A 20,026-nucleotide genomic window follows, 5' to 3' on the forward strand; every position below is an offset into this window, starting at 1 on the left:
CAACCCACCATTCAACCTGCCTGCCTCACTCACCCCTGTGCAAGACCTTTTATACTGGTATTCACATATGCACATGTTGGCTGACATGCTTGTAATGCAACCACAAGCTAGGAGCCGTGGTGCCAGCCCTTGCAGTCTCCCATGTGGCTCTGCTCTGCTCCCCTCCCCTCTCATCGGTCAGGGCCAGGCATCATTCACGCTGTCAAGTAATGTGCAGCCATGTTGAGCACATTCTGCTTGCATTATATGTGTATGATGGGCTTTGAAATTGCAAGCAGCATCAGCCACAACATGTGGCATGTCCAGACAGGCATGCCTCCTGCCGCTTGCAGGCCTGCGGTGGCACCAAGTTGACAACCGCTGCACTCTGGCGACCTCCAGCTCTGCCAACCATACAACGGCAGCCGCTGTATGTATATAGTCAATAGCCAGGCCAAACGGCTGCGTGGCTGGACTGCTGCACTCACTCACGTGGCCCCTGGTGGTGAGAGCAAACAATTCTTTCTTGATACAGACCATTTTTGATGAATCTGCCTATTTCAATGAATAGAGGTGACCGAATAATATAAGATTTGTTGATCAAATTGGACGTATCGATGATGGTGGAGACAGCGAGCTGACCAGCGAGCTCACATGTTGACTGGCCTCCCCAACTTATTAGCTTCAAGTTGGTGGTAACAGATACCTTGTGAATGAAAAATAGGTACATACTCAGCTTTGCCTCTGACGCCTGTCAAATGAGCCCAAAACTCTTGAACCGCCGAGGTGGACTGTACTTGCTTCCGGTTCTTCAATGTGCGCCTATATTATCGCTAGCATGTAATACCAACGTCAAATACTATAATGGACGGCGGGAGTGCAAGAGCAGACCAAGAGCTGCAGCACAGCGCCGACTGAGGCGGGAGCACAACTGAATTCCCCTACCCAAGCCGGTAGGCACACGGCAGGCAGGGAGGCAGGGAGGCAGGGAGGCAGGGAGGCAGGGAGGCAGGGAGGCAGGGAGGCACCGTGATGTGACGAGCGTGGCTGGACTGCTGCACTCACTCACGTGGCCCCTGGCGCAGGGTGGCCTAAGTCAGGGTTTCAAGGGGTTTTGCAGGGTTTGGAAAGAGTGACATGTCAGAAATGATTTGCACAGTATAATTCAGCTTACTATGACTAAAATGATTGCTTGAACCACTTGTGGGTGACCCTGACGAGATTTGGGCACACCGCAATGGCTTTGCGTGTCCCACTGCTCCCTTGTCACTATGCATGAACAGGCAGGAAGGGATGCGACTTCCATGGCCCTGCATACTCGCACCACTGTGGCTTGTCATTCTCCCTGATCCATCTCTACACTGTATTGTGCTGTGTTGTATGTTGGCAGATTGCACATGCATGGTGTGCAAACATATGCTGCTCATTCCCCTTGTCCCCATGCTGGGGGCTGTGCTGCCCAACCCACCATTCAACCTGCCTGCCTCACTCACCCCTGTGCAAGACCTTTTATACTGGTATTCACATATGCACATGTTGGCTGACATGCTTGTAATGCAACCACAAGCTAGGAGCCGTGGTGCCAGCCCTTGCAGTCTCCCATGTGGCTCTGCTCTGCTCCCCTCCCCTCTCATCGGTCAGGGCCAGGCATCATTCACGCTGTCAAGTAATGTGCAGCCATGTTGAGCACATTCTGCTTGCATTATATGTGTATGATGGGCTTTGAAATTGCAAGCAGCATCAGCCACAACATGTGGCATGTCCAGACAGGCATGCCTCCTGCCGCTTGCAGGCCTGCGGTGGCACCAAGTTGACAACCGCTGCACTCTGGCGACCTCCAGCTCTGCCAACCATACAACGGCAGCCGCTGTATGTATATAGTCAATAGCCAGGCCAAACGGCTGCGTGGCTGGACTGCTGCACTCACTCACGTGGCCCCTGGCGCAGGGTGGCCTAAGTCAGGGTTTCAAGGGGTTTTGCAGGGTTTGGAAAGAGTGACATGTCAGAAATGATTTGCACAGTATAATTCAGCTTACTATGACTAAAATGATTGCTTGAACCACTTGTGGGTGACCCTGACGAGATTTGGGCACACCGCAATGGCTTTGCGTGTCCCACTGCTCCCTTGTCACTATGCATGAACAGGCAGGAAGGGATGCGACTTCCATGGCCCTGCATACTCGCACCACTGTGGCTTGTCATTCTCCCTGATCCATCTCTACACTGTATTGTGCTGTGTTGTATGTTGGCAGATTGCACATGCATGGTGTGCAAACATATGCTGCTCATTCCCCTTGTCCCCATGCTGGGGGCTGTGCTGCCCAACCCACCATTCAACCTGCCTGCCTCACTCACCCCTGTGCAAGACCTTTTATACTGGTATTCACATATGCACATGTTGGCTGACATGCTTGTAATGCAACCACAAGCTAGGAGCCGTGGTGCCAGCCCTTGCAGTCTCCCATGTGGCTCTGCTCTGCTCCCCTCCCCTCTCATCGGTCAGGGCCAGGCATCATTCACGCTGTCAAGTAATGTGCAGCCATGTTGAGCACATTCTGCTTGCATTATATGTGTATGATGGGCTTTGAAATTGCAAGCAGCATCAGCCACAACATGTGGCATGTCCAGACAGGCATGCCTCCTGCCGCTTGCAGGCCTGCGGTGGCACCAAGTTGACAACCGCTGCACTCTGGCGACCTCCAGCTCTGCCAACCATACAACGGCAGCCGCTGTATGTATATAGTCAATAGCCAGGCCAAACGGCTGCGTGGCTGGACTGCTGCACTCACTCACGTGGCCCCTGGCGCAGGGTGGCCTAAGTCAGGGTTTCAAGGGGTTTTGCAGGGTTTGGAAAGAGTGACATGTCAGAAATGATTTGCACAGTATAATTCAGCTTACTATGACTAAAATGATTGCTTGAACCACTTGTGGGTGACCCTGACGAGATTTGGGCACACCGCAATGGCTTTGCGTGTCCCACTGCTCCCTTGTCACTATGCATGAACAGGCAGGAAGGGATGCGACTTCCATGGCCCTGCATACTCGCACCACTGTGGCTTGTCATTCTCCCTGATCCATCTCTACACTGTATTGTGCTGTGTTGTATGTTGGCAGATTGCACATGCATGGTGTGCAAACATATGCTGCTCATTCCCCTTGTCCCCATGCTGGGGGCTGTGCTGCCCAACCCACCATTCAACCTGCCTGCCTCACTCACCCCTGTGCAAGACCTTTTATACTGGTATTCACATATGCACATGTTGGCTGACATGCTTGTAATGCAACCACAAGCTAGGAGCCGTGGTGCCAGCCCTTGCAGTCTCCCATGTGGCTCTGCTCTGCTCCCCTCCCCTCTCATCGGTCAGGGCCAGGCATCATTCACGCTGTCAAGTAATGTGCAGCCATGTTGAGCACATTCTGCTTGCATTATATGTGTATGATGGGCTTTGAAATTGCAAGCAGCATCAGCCACAACATGTGGCATGTCCAGACAGGCATGCCTCCTGCCGCTTGCAGGCCTGCGGTGGCACCAAGGAGGGAGGGAGGGAGGGATAATAATTACACTTGCTAGTGGCGAAGCCACTGATGACTAGGGCAGACAAGCCCTAGTGTTGGGTGAGCGTGTTCCACACGCTCACCCCTAAGCACGCCCGACACAGCAGGGGATAAGGCCCCAGTCCTGGTCAAGACAAAAGAAACACAGAGACACTAGGCTCACGCCTTCTTAACCAAAAGAAAGCACAACAGCCAGCAGGCTAGGGCAGAGCCTCAGAGGGGCAGACACAACTGCCTCCTTCACACCACACCACACGTACACACCAGACCAAAACACACGCAAGGAAAACACCGCCTGCCAAGGCCAGAAACACACACAAGGCCGCCCCGCCACAAACAACACCCCTGGCCACAACAGAGGGAAAGCAAGGCGCTTAGGGCGCATAAAGCAAGCTAACCAAGCCCCCTCAAAAGGACCAGCAGGGGCCGCTCTCTGGCGGAAACCACACCCTGCATCGCTGGCCCTGGCGAAGCCCCCCAGCCCAACCACAAACATAAACAGAAAGCAGAAACCCTGGCCCTCTCTAGCCCACCCTCTTGCACCTGCGGAACCGTGCTTAGTCCTCATCACTGCCCGTGATGGCCTGAGCGGGTTGTTCCGCGTTCATACCTGTGTGACAGCGCAACTGGCCGTTTACTACTCTCAGGAAGGGATGCTGCGCACCCACTTGATCCCAGCCCTTCCGCGGCACTCCCAGTGCTGTGAATGCTTTTAAGCGACCCCACAAGTCAATCACTGCCGTGTCAATCGCTTGTTGGGTGTCCGTCTGTATTTGAGCCTGTTGTTGCTGCTGCTGCTGCGGCTGCTGCTGCGGTAACTGGCCCTGCTGTAGAGGTTGTTGCGGCAGTGGTGCTGTGGCCGTGTTGGCTAGGCCACGGCGCCTTGCGCAGGGGTCGTATCTTGTTTTGGGGGTAATGTCTAGCTCCAGACAAAAACGGCCGGGTGGCCGCCGTCTTTTGTCTGGGCACATGGCGGTTTGGGGGCTTCTCCATAGGAATTCGGACAAAACCCGCCCCAAACCCGGGCCAACAAAGTCTCGCCCCAGACATTAGCCCCAAGGAGGAATGTCTAGGAAATGGCCAAAATTGCCGATTATTGTCTGGAGACATTAAGATAGGAGCCCTGCCACTTTGGTTATCAATGGAGGGGTTGTAAACCTAAACGACACGGTATTGTCACTGGGGTGGGGTCAGTCGTCCCCTCAAGGGGGGTCCCGGGGCGCGGGGATTTCAGGGCATGGGGTCTGGCACTTTGTTTCCTTAACCCCCCCCCCCCCGCCCCTCACGCCCCAGTCAGTTCGTCATCAACGACCAGCAACAGAAGCAAATGGCCCACAGTAGCCCAACACTCGCCAACAGAACGCGGACGCCCACCCGGCCAATTAATGTCTGGAGACATTAAGATAGGAGCCCTGGCCTTGCGGCATACAGCGCGCACCGCCCCCTCTCCATAGCCGCTAACGCTGCCATAGCCACTACATCCCACACTGCTTGTTGCACGCCAGCCGGGGCCTCAAACAACCACACCTGCTCCCTGGTGGGCGGGGCTGCAAGCTAGCTGCGCTGCGAGCTGCTGCACAACTGCCTGAGCTACTGCGCACTGCCAAAACGCGTGTAGCCTGGGGCTGTGGGTTGGCGTCACACCGCATCCACACGGCACCGGACCAGGTGCATGTGTGAGATGCGTGTTACCGGCAATGCCAATGCCGTCGATTGACACCCGCCAAGCTGTCTCATTGTGGGCATTCTCCCAGCGTATCCGCCAGAGCCGGTCGAATGGGGGAATCCAGCGTTGTGGGGGGGGCTGCTGGTGGTGTCTCGCGCGCCTCAGCTGCATATGCCGTGTGCGTTGACTGCGGGCTACCCCGACGTCTCCCAGCTGCATGACGGTAGCAACACGTACAGACAGTTTCTCCAGCGCCAGGGGTTGCTGCATGCCAGGTATCCTCCAGCCAAGGCAAGGCATGATCAGCCGAACCACTGCCAACTCCGAGGGCTGGGCGGGGCCCAACCCAGCCTGGAGCCGTTCCTGCACTGCACGTGCTGCTGCCAGCCAGGTCTCTGGTATGTCTGCTGCAAGGCTATTCAGGCCCTTGAGTGCCGGCTGCTCGCGTAGCTGCGTCTCTGGGTCAAGATGCTGCCGCACCCATTCCTCCCATGCCACACCCCCAGTCGCTCCCACTGGCCGTGTTGCGCGCCATGCTGCCGCCGCTGTCAGTGCTTGCACCAGGTCACCTACGGTGCGCAGGTGGCGACACGCCGCGAGGCGTGTATGGTGCGCCTCAAGGCCAGGCCGTCGGGTGTGGTCACCCTCAGGCAGTAGCGGATTGCCCCACAAAGGTGCTGCCCAGCACCAGTCGCCTGGCGCTGGTGGCGGTGTCGTCCTCACCGCTCTCACAGGCGGGAGATGGCCCAAAGCCTCATAGATGCGCTGCAAGTCGCCCGGCAACTGGCATCCCATGGGTCGGACGTCAGGGCGGGCTGTGAGCATGGTCCATGGGCGTAGTGAGGGATGGTGCCGTTGTACGCTGAGGGCCACAACGCGGTGCAAGGGGTGGTGTTGCTCCGTGGGCGCGGCAGCTTCTGCCTGGACGAGTCGGGCCGCCCACAAGGCCTCAAGGCCCCGTAGGTGCGCTCGGAGCGGCAGCATTCTGAAGCCGCCCACCACCGGCGGCCCAGCCAGCATTGAGGAGGGGATGCCTGTCAGTCGCCGCTCCGTGTCATGTGGCCCGAGTCGCCTATCTGCTGCTCGCGCAGCAAGGCGTTCTAGCTGGTCAATTGTGTCACCAGGCATGCCAGCGTTCTCTGCATGCCACGTAAGCATGGAAAGGGCATAGCTGGATGCCCCTGCTGCCCTCCCGAAGGCAGACAGTGGCAGGTGGGCGAGAACCTGCATACGCCGTTGAGCGTCCACTGCTTTGGTTGCCCAGTCCAGCTGAGGCTGCTCTGACGTATTGGAAATAGGCAGGTTCAGGGCTGTGGCTGTGGTGCCCACCGCCAGTCCGCAGATGCACTCCTGCTCCCCTGCTGGCGGCGGCGGTTGCCCGCCTGCAGTTCCTGCTCCGGCCGGGGTCCCACCCCCAATGTGCAGCAGCTGCACCTTTGATAGGTTGAGCCGTTGCCCTGAGGCGTGCTGGAAGGTGTGCATGGCGGCCAGGAAAGCCACAACCTCCTGCTCGCCCTCCAGCAGCGCCTTAGTGTCGTCCGCATACTGCACTGCTGCCACACGTTGGAGATCTGCTGGGTCAAGCCGTAGGCCGACGCCTTTGTGCCGTAACCAGCATAGTAACGCATGCGCTACAAACAGGTACAGCAGCGGCGATAGCGGGCAACCCTGGCCTACGCCAGCCATCATGGACACGGGCTGGGAGTGGGCACCTTGGATCTGGGCTCGCGCACGTGTGTCCGCCAGCAGCGTGTGCACCCAGCCACGAAGGTTAGGGCCTGCACCAGCGGCCTCCATGGCTTCTGACAGGAACGTCAGGTCCACGGTGTTGTACGCCTTTTCAAAGTCCAGAAAAGCAATGAGGCCCTGCCGCCCCTGCTGTCGCAGGAGGTGTGGCAGGAGGCGGAGAAACAGGGTGGGCTCCATTGCCAATCAGGCGTTTGGGGAGGAAGGCTGTCTGTTCCGGGTCGATGACGCGTGCTAGCGCTGGGCCCAGGCGGGTAGCCAGGGCCTTAGCCAGGATGCGGTAGTCAGACCCCACAGTGTGTTGAGGCGGTAGTTGCCTGGCTCTGTCACGTCGCTCTTCTTGTAGATCACCGATATCGGGAGGGAGGGGGGAGGGAGGGAGGGAGAAAATAATTACACTTGGTAGTGGCGAAGCCACTGATGACTAGGGCTGACAAGCCCTAGTGTTGGGTGAGCGCGTTCCACACGCTCACCCCTAGGCACGCCTGACACAGCAGGGGATAAGGCCCCAGTCCTGGTCAAGACAAAAGAGACACGGAGACACAAGGCTCACGCCTTCTCCACCAAAAGAAAGCACAACAGCCAGCAGGCTAGGGCGCAGCCTCAGAGGGGCAGACACAACTGCCTCCTTCACACCACACCACACGTACACACCAGACCAAAACACACGCCAGGAAAACACCGCCCGCCAAGGCCAGAAACACACACAAGGCCGCCCTGCCACAAACAGCACCCCTGGCCACAACAGAGGGAAGGCAAGGCGCTTAGGGCGCATAAAGCAAGCTAACCAAGCCCCCTCAAAAGGACCAGCAGGGGCCGCTCTCTGGCGGAAACCACACCCTGCATCGCTGGCCCTGGCGAAGCCCCCCAGCCCAACCACAAACATAAACAGAAAAGAGAAAGCAGAAAACCCGACCCTCTCTAGCCCACCCTCATGCACCTGCGGAACCGTGCTTAGTCCTCGTCACTGTCCGTGATGGCCTGAGCGGGTTGTCCCGCGTTCATACCTGTGTGACAGCGCAACTGGCCGTTTACTACTCTCAGGAAGGGATGCTGCGCACCCACTTGATCCCAGCCCTTCCGCGGCACTCCCAGTGCTGTGAATGCTTTTAAGCGACCCCACAAGTCGATCACTGCCGTGTCAATCGCTTGTTGGGTGTCCGTCTGTATTTGAGCCTGTTGTTGCTGCTGCTGCTGCGGCTGTTGCTGCGGCTGCTGCTGCGGCTGCTGCTGCGGCTGCTGCTGCGGTAACTGGCCCTGCTGTAGAGGTTGTTGCGGCAGTGGTGCTGTGGCAGCGTTGGCTAGGCCACGGCGCCTTGCGGCATACAGCGCGCACCGCCCCCTCTCCATAGCCGCTAACGCCGCCATAGCCACTACATCCCACACTGCTTGTTGCACGCCAGCCGGGGCCTCAAACAACCACACCTGCTCCCTGGTGGGCGGGGCCGCAAGCTGTGCTGCGAGCTGCTGCACAACCGCCTGAGCTACTGCGCACTGCCAAAACGCGTGTAGCCTGGGGCTGTGGGTTGGCGTCACACCGCATCCACACGGCACCGGACCAGGTGCATGTGTGAGATGCGTGTTACCGGCAATGCCAATGCCGTCGATTGACACCCGCCAAGCTGTCTCCTTGTGGGCATTCTCCCAGCGTATCCGCCAGAGCCGGTCGAAGGGGGGGATCCAGCGTTGTGGGGGGGCTGCTGGTGGTGTCTCGCGCGCCTCAGCTGCATATGCCGTGTGCAGTTGACTGCGGGCTACCCCGACGTCTCCCAGCTGCATGACGGTAGCAACACGTACAGACAGCTTCTCCAGCGCCAGGGGTTGCTGCATGCCAGGTATCCTCCAGCCAAGGCAAGGCATGATCAGCCGAACCACTGCCGATTCCGAGGGCGGGGCGGGGCCCAACCCAGCCTGGAGCCGTTCCTGCACTGCACGTGCTGCTGCCAGCCAGGTCTCTGGTATGTCTGCTGCAAGGCTATTCAGGCCCTCGAGTGCCGGCTGCTCGCGTAGCTGCGTCTCTGGGTCAAGGTGCTGCCGCACCCATTCCTCCCATGCCACACCCCCAGTCGCTCCCACTGGCCGTGTTGCCCGCCATGCTGCCGCCGCTGTCAGTGCTTGCACCAGGTCACCTACGGTGCGCAGGTGGCGACACGCTGCGAGGCGTGTATGGTGCGCCTCAAGGCCAGGCCGTCGGGTGTGGTCACCCTCAGGCAGGAGCGGATTGCCCCACAAAGGTGCTGCCCAGCACCAGTCGCCTGGCGCTGGTGGCGGCGTCCTCACCGCTCTCACAGGCGGGAGATGACCCAAAGCCTCATAGATGCGCTGCAAGTCGCCCGGCAACTGGCATCCCATGGGTCGGACGTCAGGGCGGGCTGTGAGCATGGTCCATGGGCGCAGCGAAGGATGGTGCCGTTGTAGGCTGAGGGCCACAACGCGGTGCAAGGGGTGGTGTTGCTCCGTGGGCGCGGCAGCTTCTGCCTGGACGAGTCGGGCTGCCCACAAGGCCTCACGGCCCCGTAGGTGCGCTCGGAGCGGCAGCATTCCGAAGCCGCCCACCACCGGCGGCCCAGCCAGCATTGAGGAGGGGATGCCCGTTAGCCGCCGCTCCGTGTCATTTGGCCCGAGTCGCCTATCTGCTGCTCGCGCAGCAAGGCGTTCTAGCTGGTCAATTGTGTCGCCAGGCATGCCAGCGTGCTCTGCATGCCACGTGAGCATGGAAAGGGCATAGCCGGATACCCCTGCTGCTCTCCCGAAGGCAGACAGTGGCAGGTGGGCGAGAACCTGCATACGCCGTTGAGCGTCCACTGCTTTGGTTGCCCAGTCCAGCTGAGGCTGCTCTGACGTATTGGAAATAGGCAGGTTCAGAGCTGTGGCTGTGGTCACCACCGCCAGTCCGCAGATGCGCTCCTGCTCCCCTGCTGGCGGCGGCGGTTGCCCGCCTGCAGTCCCTGCTCCGGCCGGGGTCCCACCCGCCCCAATGCGCAGCAGCTGCACCTTTGATAGGTTGAGCCGTTGCCCTGAGGCGTGCTGGAAGGTGTGCATGGCGGCCAGGAAAGCCACAACCTCCTGCTCGCCCTCCAGCAGCGCCTTAGTGTCGTCCGCATACTGCACTGCTGCCACACGTTGGAGATCTGTCGGGTCAAGCCGTAGGCCGACGCCTTTGTGCCGTAACCAGCATAGTAGCGCATGCGCTACAAACAGGTACAGCAGCGGCGACAGCGGGCAGCCCTGGCGTACGCCAGCCATCATGGACACGGGCTGGGAGTGGGCACCTTGGACCTGGGCTCGCGCACGTGTGTCCGCCAGCAGCGTGTGCACCCAGCCACGAAGGTTAGGGCCTGCGCCAGCGGCCTCCATGGCTTCTGACAGGAACGTCCGGTCCACGGTGTCGTATGCCTTTTCAAAGTCCAGAAAGGCAATGAGGCCCTGCCGCCCCTGCTGTCGCAGGAGGTGCGGCAGGAGGCGGAGAAACAGGGCTCCATTGCCAATCAGGCGTTTGGGGAGGAAGGCTGTCTGTTCCGGGTCGATGACGCGTGCTAGCGCCGGGCCCAGGCGGGTAGCCAGGGCCTTAGCCAGGATGCGGTAGTCAGACCCCAGGAGTGTGATGGGGCGGTAGTTGCCTGGCTCGGTCACGTCGCCCTTCTTGTAGATCACCGAGATAACTCCTTCTGTGAAGCGATGTGGCATCTGTCCAGTGTGGCCGATGGCTGTGTATAGTGTGGCGAGCAGGGGGCCCAGCTGTGCCCGATAGGCCTTGTACAGGTCCGCCGGGATGCCGTCCCACCCGGGCGCCTTGCCTGGCTGAGTCTGCTTGAGCGCCTTCTGCACCTCCTCACATGTGACGGTGAGTCCACCCGCTGTGGTGTCATCCTCGGTTGTCAGCTGAGCCCCATGGTCCCGGACTGTCTGTAGCACAGCTGTGCGGGCGGCTACTGTCGTGGGCGGCTGGGCGCTGATTCCAGCGAAGAAGTCCGCAAGGCGCTGGGCTTTCTGGATCGGGTCCCCAACCAGCGCACCATGGGCGGTCCGGAGCGCAGGCGGGCCAGCATTACTCCCGCTGGGACGGTCATGCGCCAGCACCCGGGTCAGGACTCGGCTAGGCCGTTCACCGCTGTGTAACCAGGCTACACGCGCCTTGTGCGCGGGGTGTGCGGCATCAGCCCTCGTTGCCGCCTGTACCTCACTAGCTGCATCCACCAGGGCCATCCGGGTCGCCTCCGTGGGATTACTCTGGTGTGCAGCCTCTGCTGCTGCTTGGGCGGCCTGCGCTGTCCGTGTCCGCTGCCCATGTTCAAGCCGCCGCATTTGGGCTACTCGGTTCAGCTGTGCGACTTTCACCGACAGTCGCATTTTGAACAGCGGCCACCACGCGAGTAGGGCTTGCCGCTGGTCGTCCTCAGTTGGTGCGGTCCCGGCTTCCGCTTCCAGCCAGCCCTCCAGCTGCTGCCGAAGGTCGGGGTGCTGGTGGAAGAAAAGCCGCATGCGGCGCCGGGCCCGGCCCTTCCCGGGGCCGGGGCTGGGTGCCGGGAGCAGGTCGATAAAGGCTGGCCGATGGTCAGAGCTGGACACCAGGGCTATGTCTGCATGGCAGACGGCTGCTGCTGCTGCTGCCGACACGTAGATCCGGTCTAGCCGGGACCCACCCTTTACTGGTGCGCGGTATAAGTGCGAGTAGCGCCGGGCTGTAGGATGGCGGTGCCGATACATGTCCACCATTTGTGGTTGGTCAGCCGCCCGCAGTAGCGCTGCTAGGGGTGCATCGCCCGGCCGGCCCCCTGGGCCGGCAGAGCTGTCTAGCGCTGGGTTCTCCACAAAGTTGAAGTCACCTGCCCAGATCACCACCTCCCCCGCTGTGGCAGCCGCACTGAGCGCAGCTTGTGTGCGGAGCTGGCTGATAAGCTCCCGCTTTGCCTGCTCTGCTGCCTGCGTTGATGCTGCTGGGAAGTAGGTGTTGGCAATAGTGATTGAGCGGCCGCCCCACCTGAGCTTCAGGACTGCGAGGCGGCCTGCAAGCATGGCTGTGGGCACTGGGCTGAGGGCAGGGGCTGTGATGGTGCTGCTCTCCCACAGTTCCTGCCGCACAAGGAACGCCACTCCTGCTGTCGCCCGTGAAGTGGACCACTGTGCGCCGGTCACCTTCCACCCACTGAGGTGTAGTTCGTACGCAATTAGTTGTAGGGTCTGCTCAAACGCTGCCTGGTCTGCCCTGCACGTCCAGTGTGTTTCCTGGAGGCAGATGATATCCAAGCGTAGCTCCGCCCAAATCCGTGCCGCTGCTGCTACCCGCCGAGCCGCGCCTGGCAAACGCAGGCTCTGCATGTTGTGGGTAGCTATGCGTAGCGGGTGCGGCGGCCCAACGGCCGCACCCGTGCCTGCTGGCAGCGTCAACTACCGGCGGGGGGAGCCCGCCGCCGATGGCGGCGGAGGGCGGAGGGAGGGAGGGAGGGAGGGAGCAGCCACGCTCGTCGCTGGGAGGGAGCAGCCACGGGAGGGAGGGAGGGAGGGAGGGAGCAGCCACGCTCGTCGCTGGCGGCAACGGCCGTCAATGCGACCCTCCGCCGCTGTGTTGCCGGCACCTCCCATGACACAGGCGGCGAGCCTGCCCCGCACAGCTTTCCATTGCCTGCAGCAACAGCAACAGCTCAGCTGGCGCATGGCAGCAAGAACGCTGCGGCGGCATTGATGGCGCATGGCAGCAACAACACTGCTGCTGTGGATGCGGACAGGGTGCCTGGCGACTTCAGCAGCTACGTGTAGCACAACACCGCCTGATGCTGCACCAGGTGAATGTCAGTAAAGAATCTGTTTACAGCCGCAGGCAGTCACTGGCGACAGCAGCTGCAGCGGATGTAACGGAACTAGCAGCGGCAGCAGCAGTAATAATAAATAATAATAATAATAATAATAGGTACTCCCTGCATGACAGGGCGTGTTCTGCGGAGGTAGGGGTGTGAGGGCGTGAGAGACCACCGCATAGATGGTCTCCGCCGCTGAGCCCCTGTCCCCCAAGTGAGAGAGGGGAGGTTGCCAGTGCGCCTAGGCGTACTGGGCCTGGCCCCTTTCCCACAGCGGGTCATACGGTTTTATGGTGGTCTCCCGGGCCATTTGTGGCTGTAGATTTCGCGGCGGAGGGCTGTGATGGCGGTTGTGGTGTGGACGGCGTGCTGAACTAGTTTACGGCATGTGTTGTGTGCGGACTGTGTGGGGCATCCGAGTGTTTTGAGGAGGGCATGAAGGTGGGGTGTGACCGTGCCAGTATGGCCAAGGCTAATTATAGTGTCTGGGCTGTACATCACGTCCCAGCCTGCGTCGCGGAGAGCGGCCACGAGGTCTTCGTGTTGTTGCAGTTTCTCTGCGCGTTTGTCCGGGTGGTTTAGGTCCGAGCAGTATCCGACTTCTATGACGTAGACCTTATGGGCGCTCCTTTGTCGGCGTGTGCGGGGTGCACGGGCTGGCAGTCCGGACATGTGCATCCGGAGTGTGGGAATGACCAGCAGGTCTGGACGGAGCTTCTTACGCACGCTCTCTGGCGTGCTGGGGAGCATCCACGCAGGGATGCGGGTTCCCCCGCTATAAGTGGGGGCATCCTTACCGGCGTCCATGTACATAACGCAGCCTCCATAGTGGCCCTGACTTATTGCTTTCGCTATCCGCTGGACAGCGCGGTTGTGACGCGCAATGTAGGCTGCTTTCATGCGTGGGTGGGTGCAGCCGCCCAGGGTGTGCGTGCCACCGTCGTCGCCGCGGCACAGGGGGCATTCGCCGCCTGCGCAGCCGGGCATGGGGTGTTTTACTCTTGCGGCCCGCTTGGCATTCCAGGAGAGGCCCCAGCGGTATTTGAACGCGCAGCGGGCCTCTTCAAATGAGAACTTGTCGAACAGGTTTAGGCCGTAGCGTTCGTCGATGTGCTTCCTCGCTGCCTCCCATAGTTCCGCGTACAGTCCTGATTTGGTATAACCGGTCGCGGTGGATTTACGGGCCATTTTCTTCAGGTCGCGATTGAGGTCGTTGGCGTAGCGCAACCGTTCTTCCAAATTGCCATTGTGCTCCACAATTTCCTTCTGGGCAATCCATCCCTCTAAGGGTTCATATGGGTGCGAGTATAGAGTTTCTGTCGCATCCGGCTGCACTGTTCTGGTGGCCACAGCCTGTGCCGCTTCATCCGCTTTCTGATTTCCTACGCATGTGTCTGTCTGGTGCGAACGTACGTGATAAAATGATGTCTTGTGTCCAGCTAGGGCACGTTCCGCAAGTTGGTCGACTATGGTCCCAAACATCTCGCGGTGCTTGCTTACGTGGAGTGACTCGGGCTCCATAATGGCGCGACGGAGGATGAACAGACTGACAAGACTGTCGGTGTAGACCCGTAGGTGAGGTGTGTCGCGATGGAGGCGGAGCGCCGTGCGTATGGCGGATGATTCACACCGAAGGATGGTGCTCAGGGGTGTGTTGAAGGCGATGTCTTCATCAATGTGCGTGGTGCGGTTGTCGCTGGCGTCCCAGACCGCCGCTCCCAGGCCCGTGTACTCTCGTGTGTGTGGTACTTTGCTCCCGTCGGTAAAGACCGCGGAGCCTCGTGTGTGTGCGAGCGGGACATAAGCGCGGTAGAGGGTTGCAAGCTCCGTAGGGGATGGTAGGGTGGGGGCATCGCGAGGGGGCTGGGGCTGGGGCGTCTGGCTGCTCTGGGCGAGGATGCGCCGTTTTAACTTCCGGGGGGTTGGGGGCCACGGGTTGGGTGTGTCTGGGTCCGTGGGGGGTTTACGGGTAGCTAGGTGCGGGGTGTGCCCGAGCGCGTCCGCTAGGGCGAGTGCAAGCCCACTCTCCAGGGCCTGATTGAGGAGGAGGCGGCCCCTTTCGTTTGTCACGCACAGGAGGTGGAGTCCACGTCGGTGAGCGGGGAGCTCCTGCGGCTGGCCTAGGCCTGAGGCCAGGCCTGCCCAGGCGTGCGCCGGTTTGATGTGCCCCAGGTCGTGGACCAGTGGGTGTTGGAGCCAGGCTGTGTAGCCGCTTGTGTCGCCATACGGGACCACCACGACGGACAGGTGCGGTGTGTGCGGTGTTGCCGCCTCGGCGCTGGCGACCGCCCACGCCATGGCCAGGCTGGTGTGCTCGGGTTGTGGGGGTGGGTGAACGAAGGAGATTCCATCTAGCGTGCGGCTGTAGCAGTCGTGGGCGGCCCCGAACTCTGAATCTTGCGGGTGGGTAGTGTAGTATGCTGGGATGTCGCAGTGGGCGTTGAGGGGAGATGCGAATGCCTCCGTCTGGAACTTGATATGGGACGTGAGCGTGGACATCAGGTCGGGGCAGAGGGTTACCTCGTGCGCTGGGTTGGTGGAACTCTCCTTGTGGCGTTTGCTGGGGCGGTACCGTATAATCAGGGAGGCCAGAGCGGCAGCAAACCTTTCCGGGGGGTGAGTGGGGTTAAGGGTCCTGTACCGGGCGTGGAGTAGGGCAAGTCGGGCAGCGCTAACGGTTCCTATGCAGCGTCCATCCGGGCCGTAGACCCTGGCGGGGGGGTCGGAGTCTTGGGGGAGGCCGGACGGCGTGCCTGTGGCGCTGCCCGGCTCACGTGTGCCCATTTGAATACAGTATTGACCTGTCGGGTGGATGTCTGTGTCCGGGTTACAGGATTTGACGTCGATGGTGCTGCACCGGAGGATCGCACGTTTGCGTGCGGCTTCGCTGGGTGCTGGGTCTCGCCATCTGCCCTGGCGCTGCTTACTGGTGAGGTGATTGTCAAGGGCGGGAGGCGGGGTAGGGTCAGGGGGCGCGTCTACGGCTTGGGCAAGAGTGTAGCGTGCCAGGGCAGCCGCCCACCCGGGGTTTTGGGAGAGTGAGGAGAGGGGGTCTTCCGTTTCAGCCCAGTGCACTTGGACCATGAAGCGCCGGATGCCTTGCCCCCATAGCCGGCACGGGGGTTTGGTTGTGCTAGTGGTGTTGTAGTTCTGTAGCTCGTAGGCTCGGAGGATGCCGTTTGTGGTCAGGGTGGGTTGCCACCGAACCCTATAGCGACAGCGTTCTGCCCAGGGGGGCTCCTCGGGCGGTGGGCCCTGCTTTCGTTTTCGCTTGGGCGGCGGGGCGTTAGTTTTGTGGGTCATGGGTCCGCTGACGACGGCTGCGATAATGTCGTCGCGGTTAGTTAGATGGGCGGTGATGTGCTGTGCTGCCTGTACCCCAGCGATGGACTGGGGTAGGCGGCCATTCAGCGCATTGTCTCTGACTTTGCGCCACGCAGGGCGGGAGCTTGGCTGCGCGGCTGCGCTGTCTCTCCTGGGTGCGGCTGCCCGTGTGGGGGCCCGCGGCTGAATAGCATGGTGAGTGTACGGGCAGCGAGTGGGTTGGGAGCCGCGTTTACGCCGGTTATGCGAGTGTGCGGGCGCGGGCGGTGGGGCTGTGGCGGGGCAGCCATCGGGTAGGTACAGCCGCTGGTACGTGGGAGCAGCAGGTTGCTGGTATGGCCGGGTATTTAGTAGCGCGTGGACCGTGTGGGTGTGTGGGCCGGTGATTAGTGCGCGGGCTGGCATTTGCCTGATTGGGGACCTCCAGGTCCCCGTCCATCGCGTGGTCCCTAGGGTTTTGCATTGTTGAGCGAGTGGGGCGAACTCCCTCGCGGCACTCATGTAGAAAGCTAGGTCCTTTGTGGGGTCGGAGGGATCATGAACCGTAGAGCCGGGTAGGGCGTCGTCATTGGCTACGACCTCGGGGTTGCTTGTGCGTGTGTCGTGTTTGATGAAGTGAGAATGACGTTGCTTTGCCGTTTGCTTCGGTTTTGCCTGCAGGACTTCTAGGGAAGGCTTTGGTGGAGCTGCGGGGCTCGGTAGTGCCTCTTGCCAGCGGGCCAGGAGGGAGGTGAGAGTTCGTTGGGGTATGGGTTTAGGTAGGTCTCCCGCTGAATTGAGGTCGGCCTTGGAGACGCCGGCGGGCAGGGTGCGGCTTTGCATGGGGAGGGGTTTGTGGCCCATAGATTTGGGGGGTGCTTCTGCCGGTTTACATAGGGCGATGGTAAATCGGTTTAAGGCCCTCTTGTGCTTGTCTTTCACCCTGCCTTTTGGGAACCGCCGGTCAAGCTGCGTGGTGTCAATAATGTGCCGCCCTGTGTTTGCGTCCACCAGGTCCGCCAGGTTCAGTCCAAGGTCGATGGTCAAGGGGCTGATCCAGTCGGCGCGAAGGTAGGCGGGCGTGGTGGCTTCAGCGGCCCGTAGTTTAGAGACAAGGGCTGGTAGGGCGGCAGTGAATTCTTTGCCTTGCAGCATGGCAAGTAGGTCGTGGTCCTGTAGAAGTGTGAGTTGTTTAAGGGTGACAAAAAATTGACCCGCCCTTTTCATGTCGTGCAGTGGGAGGTCACTTCCTGCGTGCGCGGCCTGTAGGTGGAGCAGGCGGCGTGTCACGACACCAAGCCGGCCGGTGTCGTTGAGCGAGATTACGAGTAGCCTCGAGGCTCTCTGCACGTATTCTTCCCGGAGTGAGCCGATCCCGAGGCCGCCTAGCTCGGCGGGTAGTAGGATGGCGCGGGTGGCGCAATCGCGTGGTAGACCGACGCATCTTCGAGCGATGCCTGCGATTTGGGCGTCCAAGGCCCGAATGTCTGGCTGCGTGTAGGCCATGGTTGGTAAGGAGTAGGCCACTTTGGCTTTCAGGCACTGTTTGATGAGCATGTAGCATTGGCGTGGGAGTTTTCGGTACCTGCTCAGCTCCTCGCCGGCGTCGGTTAGGTCGGCTTTGACCGCTTTCAGTTGGGAGCGCCAGTCTAGTGTCATAGTGATTTCAACACCGAGGTATCGGTAGGGCTTGTGCGGGGGGATGTAAGGGAGGGTGATGGCGGATCGCTTGCCGTCTTTGGTGCATGTGCCGACATGGATGTGGCCCGCCAGGAGGCGTTTGAGGGTGCGGTCACAGGCGGGGCCCTTAATGCTCTTGTCCGTACTGTTGGCGCTTGCATAGTGGTGTAGTATGCCAGTGCACGCGCTCTTGTCGCGGTTGATGCGCATGCCGCCCCAGGCAGCGTACCGGGCGATCTTGTCAGTTTGGCACCTAAGGTTGTCTCGGGAGTTGGCAGCTACAGTCAGGTCGTCCGCGTAGCCTAGGGACGAGCAGTTATGTTCGTCGTTTTCGCTGTTGGTGAGACAGCCGTACCGGTAGCCTCGTCCCCCGTAGTGGAGCCACCGCAGCAGCGGTTCAAGGAAGATAATGAACAGTAGGGGCGATAGGGTGTCACCCTGCATAGTGCCGCGCCGTATGTGAACAGGGTTGGTGCGGCCGTGTGTTGTGCGGATTGTGGTGTTTGCGGAGGAGTACAGATTGCGTACGACTTCAATAAAGTCGGTTGGTAGGCCCAGGTGGTGCATTATTGTAAGCAAACGGTCGTGGTCAATGGTACCGAAGGCGTTCGAGAAATCAATGTATGCGACATATAGGTCTCGTTTTGTTAAGGCTGCGTCTTCGATTACATGCAGTAAGTTCATGATTTGGCGTTCTGTTCCCTTGTGCTTCTGAAAGCCCTCTTGTGCTTCGCTGTGGATGAGAAGATCTGTGCACGCTTCAGTTGCCGCCCGGGTGACTAAGCTGGTATACAGCTTGTACAGTGTGTTGCACAGCGCAATAGGCCTGTAGTTAGAGATGGAGAGCGGGTCTGCCTTTTTGTACAGGAGAATGGTGTCGCTTGTGGACCAGCCGGCCGGGAGTTCGGCCTTAATCCACGCGACGCACATGAGGGTATGGACAGCGGATTGTAACGCCTCTGGCATGCACTTCAGTAGCTCGTTCGGGATGCCGTCCGGGCCGGGGCTTTTATTGCGGGAGAGGGCCTGCATGCACCTCTGGAAGTTGCTGGAGTCGGCGACGTTGGGCAGCAGGGATTGAGCGTCTGGGTGTGCTGTGCGGGCCAGTAGGAAGCCGCCGTCGGGCGCTCCGGGTTCGTTCCACGGGAAAGTTGTGTCCTTGTCCTCGGGTCTGTAGCGGCCGGTGCGCTGGCCTCCGGTAGGTTCCGCGGCTGCCTGGAAGTGGGCGTGGAGCGCGTCGTTGATGTCAGAACTGGTTGTGGCTATGTGTTGGGTTGCGGGGTGCCGCACAGCCGTGAGGTTTTGCCGGGGCCCTGATTTTCCGAGCATAATTTTGGCTGCCTTGCTTTGTGAGGTTGCAAAGAGTTTGGAGATCTTAGTCAGCCATTTGCTAGCGGCCTTGGCGCTGGTTTCTTTCTGTGTGGTGCGGCGTGTTTTGAGTGCGTCTTGCCACTCCTGCCGGGCGGCAGTGGCGGGCGCGGGCGTCGCGGGGGGCTCGGGTTGTGAGGGATTGGGGGCCGTTGGAGGCGGGATTGCGGGTTCCTGCAGTTGAGCCGCCCGCACGAGGGCGAGGTACTGTTGCTTTTTTTGTTTTTCGACTGCTATCAAGCGCTTGAGTTTCTTTGCTTCTGTTCGGGAGGGCTTCGCTCTGGAGGTCCGAGGTGGTTTCTGGGGGCACGTTTGCAGCATGAGTTTTGCCCCGACGGCAAGCGCTCCATATAAAGCGGTAGAGGCGGCGTTGAGGTCGATGGCGGAGAGTTGAGCGCGTGCGCCGGTTATGATGTCATGGGCAGTGCGTGTCGATGCCGTGGAGTTGGAGTGGTGAGAGATTGCGGCTACGGTGGAGTCGATGATTTGTTGCGCGCTGCAGTTGGGTAGGGCAAGTGTGGCGTGTAGTGTTACAAGCGCGGTGGTTCCTTCTGCCTCCCATTGTTGCGAGATGGCGCGACTTTGGCTTTGCGTGATAGGTTTGACAATGTTTGCAAGTGTTGGGCTGGCATCTTCTGGTTGTCTTCGAGGTTCCCGTTCAGTGTGTGGGGAGGCGTCGCGCGGGGGTTTGTAGGGTAGGGTAATTTGCAGGTGGAGAGCGAGATGATCAGTTGTGCCTGCACATTCTGTGGTCCATTCTCGAGCGGGGCTGTCCTGGCGCAGGGCGTGGGTATTGGCTAGGAAGTCGTCTATGCGGCTCTCGTGGGTGATGGTGTCGTGTTGTATCTGTGTGTATGTGTACAGCCTGGGTTGTGTGTGGGCGCCTGCGGCTGGTTTGAGGCTTGTGCGAGTCAGGAAGGTCTGGTGCGTTTTG

The 20,026-nt window shown here is 60.3% G+C and overlaps 2 protein-coding genes across 2 annotated transcripts; both read right to left on the bottom strand.

Annotated features, from left to right (window-relative positions):
• Positions 1-1,150: 1,150 nt before the first annotated feature.
• Positions 1,151-7,226, bottom strand: CHLRE_11g467522v5 (uncharacterized protein). Its single transcript, XM_043067278.1, has 3 exons — positions 6,635-7,226; positions 4,203-4,361; positions 1,151-4,118 (listed from the first exon to the last, which is right to left on the bottom strand). The coding sequence occupies exons 1-3, from the start codon at positions 7,124-7,126 to the stop codon at positions 4,092-4,094; spliced, it is 678 nt and encodes a 225-aa protein (XP_042919279.1). The 5' UTR covers positions 7,127-7,226; the 3' UTR covers positions 1,151-4,091.
• A 101-nt stretch (positions 7,227-7,327) lies between these two features.
• Positions 7,328-12,086, bottom strand: CHLRE_11g467523v5 (uncharacterized protein). Its single transcript, XM_043067279.1, has 3 exons — positions 9,227-12,086; positions 8,012-8,206; positions 7,328-7,927 (listed from the first exon to the last, which is right to left on the bottom strand). Exons 1-3 carry the CDS (start codon positions 11,960-11,962, stop codon positions 7,901-7,903), a joined length of 2,958 nt encoding a protein of 985 aa, XP_042919280.1. The 5' UTR covers positions 11,963-12,086; the 3' UTR covers positions 7,328-7,900.
• Between the last annotated feature and the right edge of the window lie 7,940 nt (positions 12,087-20,026).

This window comes from Chlamydomonas reinhardtii, chromosome 11 (assembly GCF_000002595.2).
Source record: "Chlamydomonas reinhardtii strain CC-503 cw92 mt+ chromosome 11, whole genome shotgun sequence".
NCBI lineage: Eukaryota > Viridiplantae > Chlorophyta > Chlorophyceae > Chlamydomonadales > Chlamydomonadaceae > Chlamydomonas > Chlamydomonas reinhardtii.